Genomic DNA, 18,839 nt, shown 5'->3' with positions numbered 1-18,839 from the left:
TCCCTTGCACATGATATTCATCTAATATATGTCTGTTGAATTACGATGGTCAAACCAATTCATGAAGTTATCTACCCAAATGTGGACAAATTATATTGGTTATGAGAGAGCCCGCACTAGTTAAATCAATAATCTTTGAAGTATTATACAGTTAATCAATGAATTTTAGTCCCATACATGTCAACACTTAAAGATAATTATAAAAATTAATTTTCTATTTAATCTAAATTCTCTAAAAGAGGACATAGTGAACTGTACTAGATTTTGGTAGTTGCGATTTAGTGGAAAGCAAATTTTGGGAAATGTCATCTATTAGATTCTATTAACTTAGACTTTTAGTATGTTAAAGATGTCAGAGACATTAGGTGTTTGCTTAGTCCAACCCCACTTTCAGTTAAGGAAATTGTTATCTCATGAGAAGTCATTTATTGAAGGATCATTGTTGTTTGTCCTTCGTTTTGGAATAGGTCCATGACATCAGGGAGGTGACGCCATGACATGCAAGTGAACTGGATTTAAATGAGGAAGGGCTGAGCAAATTCACTTCTTTACTTTTCCATCAAGTGCCATATGGGGCTAGTGGCTAGATAGAGATCAGGACAACTTGTTAGTGGATGAACTTAAATCCAAGTATCCTGACTTCTAGAACTTGGAGCCATATTGCGTCCTTCTTAGACATTTTACTAGCTCTGTGACTCTGGCAAACACTTCACCTCAGTTTGCCTCAGTTATCTCATCTGTAAAATTCAGGTTTTCCAGACTCCAGATCCAATGATGACTTACTGCAACAACAATCTTTACAGAGGCAGGGTGGTGAGAGATGGGATACAAAATTATAAAAATAGCACACAAATGACTTTGATTGGCATAAAGAGTGGACAATGGAGAGTCATAGGTAACTACTTTGTAATTGCAACATGCTACATGAATGCAAATTATGATTATGACATGAATAATTGTGTGATCCTAGACAAATCACCTAAATCTGATCCCTTCACAAAAAAAAGTTATGATGGTTGTTTCTATTAATAATCAGTAATTACCCTGCCTCAAACTAATTGTCTCTAAATTCCACTGAGAATATACTCTTTCCATAACCATGATGATAATGACAATCATTATTGACTTTATAGATTTAAAATTTAGCTAGGGACATACTATGTACATTTAAAAATAAAAATCAAACTGCATATGATTAAGTGCTAAATGAAAGAAGATATGAGGGGGAAAGAGTGGAAAGAGAGAGAGACAGAGAGACACAGAGAAAGAGAGAGACAGAGACAGAGATACAGAGGCAGAGACAGAAAGAGAGAGACAGAGAAGAGAAGAAGGAAAGAAAGAAAAAGAAAGAAAGAAAGAAATAGAAAAAAGAAAGAAGAGACAAATATTAGATGATGTCTAGAAGGGTGTCATGGATGTTGGGATTTAACACATGAGTTTGAAGGCTATATAGCATTCAGAAAAGACAAACTAGGAATTCCAGATGGAGAGAATATTATAAACAAAGTTTCAGAAGTAGAGTACCTTGTGCATATTTTGGGGCAATTAACTGAAAAAATAAGCATGAAAACAGCAAGATATAGTGGGAAGGACACAGAACTTGAAGCAAGCCACCTGAGACTGAATTCTGACTCTAGTGTGGTTCAGTGATTTTGGCAAATATCTTGGACTTGGTTTCCTCATCTATAAAATGAGGGAAAAGGATCTTTTAAATAACTAGGATTCCATGAAAATGATTTACAGAAGAATAATAGAAAATGAAATTGAGAGAGGGAGCTTGGAGCCAGATTATAAAACTTTGAATTGTCAAAACTTTTCCCTGGATCAAAGTGGTCTTTTAGAAAGATTATTCTGAAAATTATTCTGATTTTGATTGTACATATATAACCTATATCAAATTACTTACAGTCTTGGCAGGGAGGGGGGTGATGAAAAGAAGGAAGGAAAAAAATTTGGAACTGAAAAATGTTAATATTTAACCTATATCAGATACTTGCTGTTTTGGGAGGAAGTGAGCACAAAAATGAATGTTGAAAACTATCTTTACATGTATATGGAAAATAAAGTATTACTGAACATTTTAAAAAAGTAAATGCTAAAAACTATCTTTTCATGTAATTGGAAAAAAATAAAATACTATTTAAAAAAAGAAGAAAGATTATTTTGAGATTGGTGGGCAGTCTCAATAGGAAACTAATAAGAGAACCAAACAGCCTGATAATAGTTAATATTTACAAGACTCTTTAAGGTTTGCTAAAGCAGTTTGTCATCATTATTTCAGGGGATTCTCACAATAATCATGACAGCTAGATGCTATTATCTTCATTTATAGATGAAAAAACTGAAGCTGAGAGAATTTAAATAACTTGTCCAAAGTTACTCAGCTTGTTAAGAGTTTGAGTCAGGACTCAGGACTTTCTGATTCCAAGTTGAGCACTCTATCCAATATGCTACCTAGCTGATTTTAAAACCATATAGAAGGCTATTATTACAATACTCTGAATGTGAAATGATAAAGACTCACAGGAAGCTAGTTTTAGGGTGAGTGAGAAGGAAGATGACTATCAATGTATTTTTCCTGAGAGCCATCTTTCTGTCCGTGCTATGGAGGAAGCAGATGGAAGCAAAAATGGGGTTTTGACTTCATATAACTTACGCTCAAATTGGAAGATACAAAATTGATATTATATCAATAATAAACCTAAGTTCGTATTCTCAAGGATTCCTCAAGCCCATCTGAATGTAACATTTTGTAAGAGTCTTTCAGAGTTGGCCAAAAAACCCCAGAGGCCATTTAATCTAACTCATACCTGAAAGGAAATCCACCATACAGTGCCCTCAACAAGGGCTGAAATAGGGAACCAACTTACCTTTTCTTGATTGACTCAGGTAAGCTGTAGGGAGCTGCAGGAGGTTGAGACAACAACTGGGAAGGATTACTAAGACGAGATGCATTCATGCTATCTGGACTCCCACTCACTGGACCTCGCACTTTGCTCTGAAGACCAAAAAAAAAAAAAAAAAAAAATTAACAGAAAACTTTGGAGTAAAGGGCAGAATGAAATTATATATTCCCCTCTCCCCAGAAGAAAAGTCACTAATCATTCTTTTAGAAAAAATGTCAGATGTGTTGATTTTTGACAATATCAGTTTGGATTTCTACATAGACAATGTTTATGTGACAAGATTACTTTTCTTTCTTCTTCTCTTTTTAATAATAAAAACTTTTTATTTTTCAAAATAAATGCAAAGATAGTTTTTTTTTTCCCCCTGAGACAATTGGGGTTAAGTGACTTGCCCAGGATTGCACAGTTAGGAAGTATTAAGTGTATAAGACCATATTTGAACTCAGGTCCTCCTGACCTCAGGGCTGGTGCTCTATCCATTGTACCACTTAGCTGCCCCGCAAAGACAGTTTTCCATATTCACTCTTGCAAAACCCTGTGTTCTAAATTTTTCTCCCTCCCTTCCCTTTTCTCTCTTCCTCTAGATAGCAAGTAAACATGTGCAATTCTTCTAAACATATTTCCACATTTATTGTGCTACACAAGAAAGATCAAAAGGGGAAAAATGAGAAAGAAAACAAGCAAGCAAACAATAACAACAAAGATTAAAATATTATGTTGTGTTTTACATTCAATCCCCATAGTCTTCTCTTTGAATATAGATGGCTGTTTCCATCACAAGTTTATTGTAATTTCTTTGAATCACCTCATTGTTGAAAAGAGCCAAGTCCATCACTGTTGATTGTCATATAATTTTGTTGTTGCTGTGTACAATGTTTTCTTAGTTCTGCTCACTTCACTTAGCATCAATTCATGTAAGTTTCTCCAGGCCTTTCTGAAATCAGCCTGCTAATTGTTTCTTATAGAACAATAATATTACATTCATAAACCATAAATGATTCAGCCATTGCCCAACTGTATGTGACAAAATTTCAAAGATTGGTCTCCAAAGATATTAAGCCTTTTTGCAACTTTCTCCCGGCATTATTTCATCAATCCTAATTCTTATTATATCAATGCAAGTTAAAAAAAAGAGCAGATATTTCCCCATTTGCCAACAGGGAATCGTGATGAACAAACAGGAGTGATTTGCTTGAGTGGTAGAAGAGGGAACAAAAGTAAAATATTGATTACCAGATAGGGTGTCATGGACACACAACTTTAAACCCTCACGTTTTAAACTATAAACTAAGTTTTAAACTTAGAACTTTCAGTTTTAAAACACACACATATGCAATACGATCACCTTTCAGCTGTTTCTTTGAATTAGAGTTGAATATTTAGACACCCTTTTGGAATAATGGTAAAAATACTTGTAAGATTAATATGTTTTAGATGCAGCTAACATTCCTGAGTCCTATATTAGTCTGTCTTAGAATGCTAACCCTAATAATAATAATACCTGGGCTATGGTAATCAAATGTACATGCTTCCCAGATTTTTTCTCTCAATGTATATTTCTCCTTCCATTACACTCCCCCTTCAGTCTCTTAATCAGTCAGGACTAACTATCATTAAGGAATTACTGATTTATGCTATAAATAATAGTTATTATTTATAGCACTGTGTCAGATACTTATTGACTGAAGGACTGGCTTCAAAGTCTACTCCATTTCATTTTCTTGCTTGGAAAATATATTTATGAGGCTCATTAGGAATTCTTATATCTTTTGGTTCTTGTTTCTTAAGGGGAAGGAATCTGGTAATTAGGGACAATTTGAGTGAACCAAGGTTACATGACCCAAAGAGTAACTAGAGTGTTATTCAGAAGTCAAGTCTAAAAGTGTCCTAGAATAAATAAATCCATAGCATTAGGTAGGAGTCATAAAATAGAGCCCAGAATAGTGGCCCAAAGCCAGGAGTGGGGGATGGGTCACGTTGGGGAAAATCCAGATAGGGTATGGAGAGAACAGTACCAGGCACTGAAAAATCACAGTTTATCTCACGCAAGTCTCCAGCTAAGATAACACAGAAATTGTGTGTTATTCATGTCCCCTCTTCCTTCAGTTGGGTCAGTGTTATGTAGACTTAGATATTATAGCCAGAGAATTCCCCTGGAACATAAGGCTATGACTTGATAATAGAGTATTGAAGGAAAACCTCTACTAACTCTCCCATGGCCTATAACCCTTCTGCATTATGAGGTATCAGAGGCAATTCTATCACCTTCAGGTATAGATATTTTCTGTTCATCCACAATCCTAACTGGCTATTTCATCTTCAAATCTGATAAACATACTACCTCTTTAATCTAAGTTAATAATAATAATTATTGTATTTTTAAAAATAATAATAATATTAACATTAAACATCAAAGAGACTAGTACAGGTCCCTGGAGCATAGCACAATTGACCTTGATCCATCAATGGCTACTATTTGAGATTCAGTCATTAAAACAGTTCTGAATTCAACTCACTATATCATCATGCCCGTTGCTTTTCTGCAAGAGTAATATGAGAAGTGTATTATCTGACATATGGTTCAGGGGTCCAATGCTGTAATCTTTTTCTTCATCTCATCATGGGGTGATGAGCTTTTCCTTGGACATGGGGAAAGGTTATGTGGCCTGTGAGAGAATAATTCCTACAAGTCTGGATACATCAATGTCTACAATGAAATTATTTATTAACTTCCAAGTAGATCAAAGTAGGAGTTGAGGTAAGCCACGTCTAAAAGAGATGAATGCACCTCTGCCATGAAACGTTTAGGGAAATTTTGTAAAATATAAATAAAGTAATGGTAAAATCCGACAAAGCCAGCGAGATGCTTCAAATCTTTTGCTGATGTAGGAATTTCCCACTATAGCACAATGGTGTTTAATTCATCACTTAACTATATCCAGATCAGATTTTATGTCCTCCAGAGACTTTTTGCTTTACTAAATCTATGATCTCATCCTCATATGGGTAATCCTTCCAACAATAAGTTGCAAGTCCAATTTATTGCCATATTAATATTAATGCCATATTAATGCCAAATCAGTCCATCCATTCCCTCTTATTCTGTGCAGCTTGTAATGGTGTGCTTCTATAAATCCACGGTATGTCCAGTGTGCGTGAGGCAGAACTGACTTAGACTGTAGGTGCCTTCAGCTAAATTAATCTTCTAAGATCTGATTGACCAGAGGAGAATTTCATAATTTCTGCCTTAGGAGTTGCTACATTCTATCAACAGCTAGCATATGTATAGTTTTTTAAAGCTTGCAAAATGCTTTACATATATTAGTTCATTCACAACAACACTGAAAAGGAGATACTATCATTATCTCCATTTTGCAGATGAAGAAACTGAGGAAGACAGAGTTTAAATGATTTGTTCAAGGTCTCATCACTAGGAAATGTCAGAGGCAGGATTTGAACTAAAGTCTTGACTCCAAAACCAGCATTTATGGTCCTTTCTTTGTCTTTGCCTAAATTGGCAAATCCCAGATGACAATTTTCATTGAATAGTGTTTCAAAAATCTCCTTGTGTTCCTTGAGGGAATTATCCTGTATATAAGGGAAGTTGTAAACCAGCAGGAAACGAAGGCCTGCCAAGTGGAATATTTGTATTCCTGGAGGGAATTACCCTGAATGAGAGTTTTATGTGAGGGAGGTAGTAAGCCAGCAGGAAACTGAGGCTTGCCAAGTGGGATATGGTGAAGGTGATTTGGCCCCAGGCTGGAATTCCCCAAAGCAGAAGCTTAGCATTACTAATATCAACATCATTATCATTAATATAGTGCATTAGAGTCTAAAAACCAATTTCTTCTTCATGAAGTTATAAAGTCTCAGAACTTATTATGAGAAATGAAAAAATAAATGGGGCGGACCTATGGTGCACCAGGGGTGCTTGATCTCACCTGCTGTTAGAGATAACAGCTGGACTAAAATGCTACAAAAGTGATTATGTTCTAGGGAGCTCCCACAGCTATTGATTTGCTTTCTACCTAGCCTTGAAAGTTAAGCCAGGTGTGGTAGAGCATCCCTACAATCCCTGCTTCTGAGATAGCTGAGGCTGGTGGATTTCTTGGGCTGGAGGGGGAGCTATAGTGGGATAAGTCTATCGAGTGTCTGCACTAAATTTGGCATTAATGTGGTGAACTCCAAAAGAGATGTTAACTGGCCCACGTCAGAAAATGGAGGAGGACAAAGCTATGCTGTGCACAATGGAAATGGGCACAGAGGTAGCCATGAATTTTCAGGCTAGGTGAGATAGAAAGTTTTTTTTAAAAAGAGAAAACAAAAGAAAAGGAAGGAAGTAGGAAAGGAAGGAAGGAAGAAGTAAAGAGGGAAGGAGGGAAGGAAGGACCAAAGGAAGGAAGAAAGAAGGAAGGAAGGAAAGATGAGGGAGGGAGGAGGGAAGGAAAATAAGGGTTACAGAATTGATGGTTTCAAGAACAGCAACTCTGCAATTGTCTGAGTCAGGACAATGAGGAGGGATTATTTTAGGGTTTGGTTTTATTTATTTTTTGGCATGAGCCTGATATAGGTAATTAAAGAGAAATGAAACAGGTCTGGAGAAAGAGAGAACACGTCTGGATCACAATGGATGCTTAATAAGTACTTTTTAGTTGATTGAATGAATAGGAGTTTTTCAGCTGAGATAAGGGCCTCTTGTGGTAGCAAAGGGCCAGTTATGTGATCTCCTTGTCAGCTTCATTGTTCTAATGTGAGTCCAGACAGCCCCTCCTACTGCTACTGTTAGTGCCATCACAATTAAAGATCGTTTGAAGGCGTCTGGTCATAAAACTGAGAAAAAGGCTAATGAGGAGAATGACAGGCATCAAGATGACAGACATTAACTAAAAAGGTCCTTCCTCTGCTCTTGCTCAGAGCAGGGGAATAACAAGGATGGAAAGGATTTGACCATGTCTGCAACAATTAAGCAGCAGTATCATTTTGTGTAGAGAGGGTCTAGGATTATAGGATGGATTGATAAGCATTTATTAAATGTCAACTATGTACCAGGCACTATGCTAAGTGCTTTACATATATTATCTTATCTGATCCTTACTACAACTCTGGGAGGTGGAATTTAGAGCTGGAAGGAATTTTATTTAAATTCCCCCATTTTACAGATAAGGAACTGAGACAGGGAGAGAATGATTTGTTCAAGGCCACACAGCCGTGACAAGCAAGATTTGATTCCAAGGCGACTGCTCTTGCCCCACTCCCCTGCTGGCTAACTAACGTCACTCACACAAGCTATCTTCAGGAGGTTCCACAGTTCCTTCTGTCTTTTCTCCTGAAGCTGCACAACTGTCTTTTCATCTTCATTCATTAAGCTCACCACTTCTTCCACTTGAGGTAACAATTCCAGGGCCTTCTGCTTGCAAACCATAGTTTTGCTGCAAGAAAAATGAAAAAACAGTGCTAATGGCTTCATGACTATGACTATTGTGGCCTTAAAAAAAAATAGATAACCCCTAGTTATTTAAGGTTGGCCAATTGGACATCTTGGATCAGCTATTGCTAAAGTGCCTTTAAAGTGCCTCCCCTCACTCCTGGATTTTGCCCAGATTCCTTCTTTGCCTTTTATATTGCCAGACTGAAAATCCTCCCCACTGGTGCCCTCCTCTCCTGACTGGTGAATCCTTTCCTGGGACCATCATATTAGGAAGGAACAAGGCACGCTTCAATTTAATCAAACTTGGACGCTTTCCTGGACTCCGACTCCCCTGACCTGCCACGTTATGGGTTTTTTCTCTCTCCCCTCCACTGATTGTAAGCTCCCCCTTATGTGTTGTCTTCCTATACAAGAATGTATCTTCTTGCTTGCTTGTATTTATACCTTCAGACTTAAAGCTGGAAGGAACCTCTGAGGCCCATTTTACAGATGAGGAGCCTGAGACCTAGAGAAACTGATTTGTTCAAGGTCACACAACCAGTAAGGGACAGAAGCAGGTTTGATTCCAAGGTGACTGATCTTTCCCCAGAAAAAGGCAAGAGTCGTATCTATTGTCCTTTCTATTATTTGTCTGTTTACTTGTCTATCCCTACTGAGTTTTAATTACCTGAGTCCTAATGGTATGTTCTCTGTACTCTGAAAGGCAACATGGGCTGCTCTCCTCAAACCAAGAAGAAAATCACCTCGTATTTCCTTTCCTTTACCCTTGCTTTTTGGTCATTTTACCCTTTGCCCTGTTCACAATACCACCTGGTTATTAATACCTGAGTTGCATATATATGGCTCGTACTTTCTTCTCGAAGCTCTGGATGGCCTGAAGGAGTAGCCGTACCATTTCTTGACTGTCTCCATCAGTTCGCTGATCTAGAAAGAAGAAAGAATAACACATTTTTTTCAATATGTCCCCAAGCAAGACATCCCAGGACCTCATTTAGTAATCTGTAATGGAATCCAAACCAATCAATAAAGCGCTTTTTACCTCTTGGTTTTTCCCTTAATCGCCGATAAAGTTCTCTTGCTTGTTCTTCTCTGAAATAAAGAAAAAAAAATTCTGTCCATGATCCAAATTTCAAATCATTTAAAAAAAAATCATCCTTGCTAATTAAAATTCCTCCAAACTTCCTTATTTTGTTGACTTACATTAAGCTTTACTAAGACCTTCAGATCTTTTTTGAAATGTCTAGAAATGCTTGCTTCATCTTGTACTTGTGATGGTGAAATTTTATATTTCAGTATAAGAGTTTATATTTATTCCTATTAAACTTCATTTGTGGGCTGAATGCTCTGCCTGTCAACATCTTTTGCAAGTCTGAACACCGGACCTGAAGTCATGAAACCTAGTTCAAATCCAGTTTCAGACATTTCCTAGTTGTGTAACTATGGGCAAGTCATTAATTTGTTTCTGCCTGAATTTATTAAACTATAAAATGGGTGTCTTCTTGGCAGAATTGTTGTGAGGATCAAATATTTGCAAAGCACTCAGCATAGTATTTGTCACACAGTAGGCACTTAATAAAAACTTGTTTCCTTCCTTCCTGACTCTGTCATTCAGTGGGTTAACTATCCCTCTTTTAGCCATGTGTCAATGGAAAATTTTTTATTACTTGTCAACTGTGGTTTTATCTAAGTTACTAATAAAAATGTTAAATATCACCAGGGTCAAGTATGGGATCCCTGAAGCACTCCACTGGAGCCCTCCTATTAGGCTAACATCAAATCATTAATGACTGACTACTTTTTGAGTACAGCCAATTAGCCAATTCTGAATCCATCTAATTGTAACTCACCTGTGTCCATCTATCTTTCCACATGAAAGGTATGAGAGGTTTCATCAAATGCTTTGCCATTTAGCTAAGATTCCCTGCTCTGCCAGCTTAGCCTTGTATGACCTATTCTTTTTTTTTAAATTATAGCTGTTTATTTTTAAAATATATACATAGATAACTTTTGACATTCATTCCTATAAAACCCTGTGTTCTAATTTTTTCTCTCCCTCCCCCTCCCCCAGTCACCAAGTGAGCCAATATATGTTAAACATGTGTAATTTCTCTATACATATTTCCACAAATATCTTGTTGCACAAGAAAAATCAGATCAAGAAGAAAAAAAATGAGAAAGAAAACAAAACGCAAACAAACGACAACAAAAAGAGTGAGAATGCTATGTTGTAGTCCACACTCAGTTCCCACAGTCCTCTCTCTGGTGCATATGACTCTCTTCATCATTGAACAAGTGGAACTGGTTTGAATCATCTCATTGTTGAAGAGAGCCACGTCTGTCAGAATTGATCATCGTATAGTCTTGTTGTTGCCGTGTACAATGATCTGATTCTGCTCATTTCACTCAGCACCAGTTCATGTCAGATATGACCTGTTCTTGATGGAGTCCTGCTGCCTCAAGGTGATTGCTTCTCCCTTTCCTAGATGTTCCCTCATCATCCCTTTGAGGATACATTCCAGAACCTTGGCAGGAACTAAAGTTAAACTGCTTTAATCCACTCTTCCTAATTTGGAAAATCAGGACAACTTTGTGCTTCTCCATTCCTGGAGCGCCTCTCATTCTCTGTGATCTCTCAGAGATCAGTAACGGTAGCAATCACATATATTCATTCTCTTAACTGTTTTAGGTTATAGGCCTCTGCGCCTGGTGACAAACTTTTTAAGGGCAATGAAGTATCCTCTTATTAGTTCCCTATGAGTTTTAGTTATCACCTCCCTATTATTTGAATGAATTTTGATTATCTCCCTATTATTTGAATGAATTTTGATTATCTCCCTATTATTTGAATGAATTTTGATTGTCATCTTATTATTTGAATGAATTTTTATTTATCACTTCCCCTCTTTTACTTTTCCCTGCCTAGTCTGAAGGTCATTCTCCTTAGCAGAGAAAACAGAAATAGCATCATATTTTTTCATCATCACTGGTTATTATCCTTCCATCTACCCCAAGCAGAGGATCCTGTTTTTATTTTTTGTTTTTTTGTTTTTTGCTGAGGCAATTGGGGTTAAGTGACTTGCCCAGGGTCACACAGCTAGAAAGTGGTAAGTGTCTGAGGCCAGATTTGAACTCAGGTCCTCCTGACTTCAGGACTGGTGCTCTATCCACTGTACCATCTAGCTGCCCTTGTTTTTTGTCTTTTTGAAAAAGGCTAAATTTCTTTCTTCTAATGTAGCTAAAAAGACACAATTCTTTTTGTCATTTTGCCATTCAAATACCTTTTCCCATTCAAACAGTTACTACCATAATTTGGAACCTTTTCATTTCTCATCTAAAATATTGTTGTGGTCTCATAATTGGTCTCCTTTCTTTCTCTAACCCAACTTCTTCAGCACTAGCTACAATCACCTTTCTAAAGTAAAGCAATGGGACCCAGTGAAGGGGTATCACACATGCAGGCAAGCCTACGATACTCCTGAGGGTGACCTGAGTCAGATTAAAGTACAATTGGGAAATATTTAACAAAACATATAGAAATATGATAAGCATAAATAATATTATCCTTTAAAACTAAGCCAATATACAACTCAAAGGGATCAATTTCTATATGAGTCTGAGCCCATTGGTGTAGTGGATAGAGAACTTGAAAGCACCACTAATGACACAAACCAGCTGTGGGATCCTTCTTAAACTATCAGTGTCCCCCAGGTAAATTTTCTAAGATTTTCTAAGTTACAAAACAGATGTTAATATGTAGAGGGCTTTTCCTCCCATAGGATTTACTCTAAGAATTAAATCAGATGTGAATTTAAAAAAATATGGCACAGGCTCCCCAAGTTACTTCTCTGTTCAATAATTTTTAGAGTCTTTTTATTCCTCTTAGACAAAGTCCTCAGTCTGGCAATTAAGGCCATCTACAATTATGGCTTCAATCTGGCTTTCTAGCCTCATCTCACAGAACTCTATTTCTCATCTTCTACTTTTAGATGGGATTGCACTGCTGGCTGTTCCTCTTGGCTCCTGTCTCTACACATTTGTACAATCTGTTCCTTATGCCTTGGAATGCATTCCATCAAATCTAATACTCAGAATTCTTATATTCCTTTAAGGCTCAAATCATCTCTGATCCTAATTAATGCTTTCTGGATTTAATGCTTTTCAATTAATGCTGTCTAATATTTCCTATCTGTGTATACAGGCCTCATCTGTAAAATAAAGTGACTGGACCACCTCTTGAGGCAGATAAGTGGTACATTACATAGAAAATGCAGAGCTTCTTAAACTTTATCCACTTGAGACTCCTTTTCACCTGAGAAATTTTTACGTGACCTTGAGTATATAGATATATAAAATAGGTATACAATTCAAATATTTACTGATAATAAATCATAATTTTGTGACCCTTCACATTCAATTATGAGATGTTGCAAAGCACAGTTTAAGAAGCTGGGGAGTATAGGACCAAGAGTCAGAAAAAATAAAATTCAGATTTGACTCAGACACTTCTAAGTTGTGTGACCCTGGGAAAATTACTTAAAAACCCAAACCAAACCCAATAATTCCATCACCACCTCCATTCGCCTTTCTTTCCTCAGTTGTACAATAGGTATAATAATATCTGTACCTAGCTTCTAGTGTAACTGTGAGGATGAAATGAGATACTATTTGTAAAACATTTAATAAACCTATTATTGTTATGACCCTCCCTCCCACACCAGCTCCTGCTGGACAAAACTGCTCTTCACAGGTGACAGGCTAACACTTACAGATCATCCAAGGTTCCCCCTTGTTTCCGGCTCATTGGGCTCCTCTGTAGGTCCACAATATCTGTCTGCAATGCCATCATCTGTTCCACCAGAAGTTTCACATCTGTTTCCTGATAAAAACAATCCTAAGGTGAATAGGAGCAAGTAGGACTACTTGCAGTATAGAATTAAAACATCAAAACTTAGCAAAAGATAAAATCGATCATATCCTTGAGCAAGAGATACTGAGTAACTGGCTGGAGACTCAGGGCATTAACAAGTCTTAATTTTTCTTAATCACTTTAGGTCCCAGACTCCAGGTTGGAGTCAGGAAAATCTGTATTAAAATCTGATCTCAGACACTCACTAGCTGTGTGAGCCTGGGTAAGTCACTTAATTTGTCTCAGTTTCCTCATCTGAAGAAGGAAATGGTAGACAGTATCTTTGCCCAAAAAAACCCAAATAGGATCATGAAGAGTTGGACATGACCGAAATAACTCAAGAACAAAAATGTGACCTCCTAACTCTATGAATTATATATGCAAGTAGATGCCCTTCCAACCCTGGACACAGAAGCAGGGCAAAGTATTTGCCTGCCTCTGAATGTATCACTGTGGTACCTGGGCTCTACATTGTATATTGTGATTTAGCAGATAACAAAATTAAGACACAGAGTATTGAAGTCACTTGGCAAGGGTAACATAGAAAGTTAATAGAAAAGCTTGGAAAAGAAATCCTAAGACAGAGTTTTCATTCATGGGAGGAGGAGTCTAAAGTCTGCGTTTTTGAGTCTTGAGTATTTCACAAAGGATAAGTGTCTTATCTATCAAAAGTAGCTGATGATAAGTGTACTATGGATCTCACAGGAAAGCGTTTTTGGGGTGTGAGTCATGACTTGATTTTTTCTTCTACTTTAATTAATGCCGATTAAAAACAACAACAAACCAGTTATTTGTAGAGATAAGCCATCCCTTCATTAAACCTTAATTTATAAAAATGAAAAAGAGCAAAGGGTGACTGACTGACAAAGCAAACATGTCCAATGATGTATAATAGGTACTATGTACATTTTAGCTATTATTATTATTAATATCATAATAATATCACCCTACCACTTTGTTGTGAGGATCAAATAACACAATGTAAATTACTTCTCACAATGCCTGGCATATAGTAGGTATCATATAAATGTTATCTTATTATAATAGATGTGGTAATAGCACCTACATTACCACTTTGTTGTGAGGATCAAATGGGATAATTGTAAAATGCTCATCACAGTCCAGGCACATAGTAGGTGCTCTATAAATGTTAACTATTATGATTATGATTATGATTATTATTATTTTACGGATGTGGTAATAACACCTACTCTACCAGTTTGTTGTGAGGATCAAATGAGATAATTGTAAAATACTTAGCACAATGCCTGGAACATAGTAGGTGCTCTATAAATGTTAACTATTATGATTATTATTATTATCATAATACAGTAATAGCACCTATCCCACCGCTTTGTTGTGAGGATCAAATGAGATATTTGTACATTTGTACTAATGCTTGTACTATTTGGACATGGAATATTAGTTATTAGTTAGCTATTATTATTAATAAGTAAAATATCTATTACTGTTATTATTATTAAGCAAAATGTCTGGATGTCGTTGTGGTTTATTGGCTTCCCCAAAGGGAACTCGTAACCTGTCTTCTGCCATGCTCCTTAATCCAACGCCGACATCCGAGTGTGGTGTAAGCCCTACATCTGGCCACAGTGGGGCCCCCACGGCCTGGCTATCCGCATCCTCCCAGCCACTCCCCAGCCAAGGTCAGACAATCTTGGCCATGGAAACTTGACATTTCTTGGACAATGCTGCCCAAGCATCTGATGAGAAAGTAGAAATTAAAAAGTGATTAAACCTAAAATTAGTGTTCCTACCCGTCCGCAGAGCTCCACAGCCTGCTCCATCTCCCGCCAGGCCAGCAGCAATTTGTCTGATGCTAGAAAAGGAATTGGACAGAGACAACAAACTCAGTTTTCAGCCAGAAAATGAGGATGGGTTATTTTAAAAAAAAAAAAAAAAAAGGGATAAGAGAAGATGAGCAATGATCTTTCTGGTTGGCTGAGGGCAAAGAGAGCCACACTCACTGATCCCAAACTCAGTCTGCTCGCTGTACTTTTCCAGGTCAATCTGGATGCTGGTTTTAAAGAAATCCAGCTTAGCCTTGAGCTGCTGAGACATGGACGCCATTAAGTTCTTCATCTTGGAGAGGCTGCTGTTATTTCGGAGGAGGTTCATCCTGCAGCAGCCAGGGAGAAAAGAATGTTAGCCTCTCACTTGCCACACTCCCTAGGTGCCAAACCCCAAGTTTCCATCCTTCATCCATGGGGGATCCAGCTCATCCTTCTGGATGTTCGAGTCATCCTTTGTTACCAAGGACACTAGGAAATTTCTTTTTCCTGAACCTCAGCAAGGATTGGGCAGAGCCAGCATGCAGATGGGACAGAGGTTCTCTGCCCCAAGGGCTAATCATTTAAAGGAGGAGGGCAGGGAGGGGCTTACATGGCAGCTCTCTGGCCTTGCTGCAGCTGGCTGCAGTCTTCCTTCAGGGTCCGGATGGTGTGCCATACCTGACCCCACACTTTCCTCAGCTGGAAAAAAGGGAGATTCCGCTTGGGCTCTTGAACTGGAAACAGACACAAACAGGACTCCAATAGCAAACCCTCTCTGGGCTCTGGGCTCACGATCCCCACTGGCTCTCCACACCACAGAGGAGGCAAGGGATTCAATGTTTTCTTAGGTGGGAGTGAAGGGGCAACTATGGCTCAGCTTTGGGGTCCTTAGCTGGCCGTCTGTGTGGGCTCCCTCTTTCCAAAGAGACCACACACTCCTGAGGGCAGGGATGGTTAATGTTATATACTTCTTTATTAAAAAAAATAATAATAAAGCAATCTGAAGTATATCTATTTAAATCTACAGGGATTTAAGATGGCTCTATTTATATCTCTGGGGAAGAGGGAGAGCAGAATAGGGCAATTTTTTGGGGCAATTAGCAGGTCAGAAAGGGGAGCCTGTATGGAAAAGAAGGCATGTGCCTTTTTGTAATGCCAAGGAAGTGGAAAGTGAGTGGGTGCTCATCAGTTGGGGAATGGCTGATTCCCCATTATATGAATGTAATGGAATATTATTGTTTTAAAATCGGCAAGCTGATTTCAGAAAAAACAGGAAAGACCTATGTGAACTGATGCTAAGTGAAGTGAGCAGAACCAAGAGAACATTAAACATAGCAATAAGATTATGTGATGATGAACTGTGATGGACTTGGCTCTTTTCAACAATGAGGTGATTCAAAGCAATTCTAATAGACTTGGGATGGAAAGAGCCATCTGCATCCAGAGAGACAACTATGGAAACTAAATGTGCATCAAAGCACAGTATTTTCACCTTTTTTGTTATTGTTGTTGTTTGCTTGTTTCTTTTTCTTTCTTGTGTTTATTTTTCCTTTTTGATCTGATTTTTCATGATGAATACGGAAATATGTTTAGAAGAATTGCAAATATTTAACCTATATTGCATTGCTTGCTCTCTAGGGGAGGAGGGAGAAAAATTTGGAACACAAAGTTTTGCAAGGTTGAATGTTGAAAACTGTCTTTGTATGTATTTGGAAAAATAAAATACTATTAAAATTAAATTTAAAAAAGGAAATAGTGTTCTTCCTTATCACCAAAAGGATCAATACAGAGGCAGTGAGGTGAGATGGTAGATAGTGTTGCACTTGGAGACAAGAAGACCCCTATTCAAATCTGCTTTAGACAGTTATATAAACACTTAAATACTTCCAGCCCTAGTTTCCCCATCTGCAAAATGGGGATAATGATAGCATCTATCTCACAGGATTGCTGAAGATCAAATAAGATGACACATGTGAGATGATTTGCAAACCTTAACGAGCTATATAAATGCTAGCTATTATATAGAATCCCTTGTTAGGCATTTTAAGCTCTTCACAACCTGGCTCTTCTATGTTTCCAATCTTTTTACACTATGCTCTTTTCCATACATTTTACTAACTTAATAAATTAATCTATTTGCATTTCCTATTACAACCTATTTGTACACAATCCATCTACCATATTCATGCTTTTGCACTGGCTAGCCCTTATGACAAAAATGCTTTCTTTTCACCTCTGGCTAACTTCCCTGACTTCTCTCCAGGGTCAAATCAATCCTCCCTTCTTCAGAAGTCCTTTCCCAGTTCTTTCATCTCACTCTCCCACTTCTGACTGTCACTGCTTTTCCCTTTAAGAGGATCTTCTATTTACTCTGTATTTATCTTGAATGCAACTATAGTTATCCCTTGTACATCCTGACTTTCTCATTATGGTTTTAATATATTATGGGTTGGCATAAGAAATTAAATGGGAATTTTGGGGGAATTTTATTGAAGCCACAGACAACAAGCAAAGGCCAACAGATGACACAGAGCCTAATTTTACCCAAATTTTATAACAAGGTACTATAAACATCCCATAAAAGAAAAAAAAATTCACTGGTATGAAAGGAAGGCCATCAAATTTTACACAAATTTTCCAGATCGTGGCAGTGCCACACCCCTAAACCTTGAGAGGTGGAAAGGCTAATTATAGTTATTTTCATATTGTCTTCCCTGTTGAACACTCAGTTCCCCAAAGCTAGAGATTATTTGCTTTGCTTTTCCTTTTGTCCCCAGAGCTTAGTAAAATATATTCTTGTTTATTGACTATCATAAAATGGAATTTAAGCTCCCTGAGGTCAGGGACAACTTAATTTTCTGTCTCTGTACCTCTAATACCAAACACAATTCCTGGCATAAAGTAAACACTTTGCTTTAATAATTGATTGATTGACCAAACACTAATGTGAGTACACAGATATTGCCTCAATAAATATTTGTTGATTTGAATATGTGCTCAGAAAAAATTACAAGTGCATACCCATACACACACACAGAGTCTGATTAATTTTTAAACTTATTTGAAATCACAGGCTCTATAAATGTATAGTTTTTGCCTGCTTACTGGAGATGATTAAATGATTCTTCCATTATCCAAAAGAGGTGTGTGAGGGAACTTGAAGTATTTATTTACTTCAAAGCTCTCTGGATATTTGTTATGGATTTTATATCTTTGGGGAGGAAGGTCAGGATGTTGATGATAGGGACCATAAACAATCCAGGAGGAAGGAAACATGCACAGGGGAAAAGCAATCTGTGGTTTAGGCCCTGATTGTAAAACATAAATACTGAAGGGTTTAAGAGTTAAGAAGTTAGCAGTCCAATAGGGCCAGCCAGAGCTATGAGAGGGTGACCTGTGTCTAGAGCATCAGAGGAGTTTCCTCACATAATAAAATACCCTAGACTGGTAAGGAAAAGGTGCAGTAAATGACAATTTATTTCAAACAAAGCTGGTGCAGTCTCTTAGGGTAGTAATGGCTTAGTCACATACTCCACTTGTTAAGAGACCTCTCCATTGACAGGAACCCAGACAAAATGCTCTCACCAGGTCACCACAGGCCTTTTGAAAGAACCCTATGAGTATCAATTCAGCAGCTTCTGGGTTTAAGTCCTATTTCTGAGAAGGCAATCTTCTCACTGTTCTACTTAATGACTACCCTCTTCTCATCTCAAGAGCTAGTGGCTGGCCCCGAGTACATACAAACTAATTGTCCTGTTTTAAGGCTCAACCCTTGTCACTATATACATGTCTCAGATTCTGCCTTAATG

The 18,839-nt window shown here is 37.6% G+C and overlaps 1 protein-coding gene across 1 annotated transcript in view; it reads right to left on the bottom strand.

Annotated features, from left to right (window-relative positions):
* IKBKB (inhibitor of nuclear factor kappa B kinase subunit beta) overlaps positions 1-18,839 on the bottom strand; it is a 74,870-nt gene that overhangs the window by 8,576 nt on the left and 47,455 nt on the right. Inside the window, exons 13-20 of the mRNA XM_051975600.1 lie at positions 15,641-15,764; positions 15,226-15,377; positions 15,016-15,077; positions 13,101-13,210; positions 9,374-9,423; positions 9,159-9,258; positions 8,188-8,335; positions 2,871-2,998 (exon numbers count right to left, since the gene is read on the bottom strand). Coding sequence (XP_051831560.1) covers positions 2,871-2,998; positions 8,188-8,335; positions 9,159-9,258; positions 9,374-9,423; positions 13,101-13,210; positions 15,016-15,077; positions 15,226-15,377; positions 15,641-15,764 — 874 coding nt within the window. The remainder of the gene's footprint in view (positions 1-2,870; positions 2,999-8,187; positions 8,336-9,158; positions 9,259-9,373; positions 9,424-13,100; positions 13,211-15,015; positions 15,078-15,225; positions 15,378-15,640; positions 15,765-18,839) is intronic.

This window comes from Antechinus flavipes, chromosome 2, assembly GCF_016432865.1.
Source record: "Antechinus flavipes isolate AdamAnt ecotype Samford, QLD, Australia chromosome 2, AdamAnt_v2, whole genome shotgun sequence".
In the NCBI taxonomy this organism is placed as follows: Eukaryota; Metazoa; Chordata; class Mammalia; order Dasyuromorphia; family Dasyuridae; genus Antechinus; species Antechinus flavipes.
This window is presented reverse-complemented; position numbering and strand designations above follow the sequence as displayed.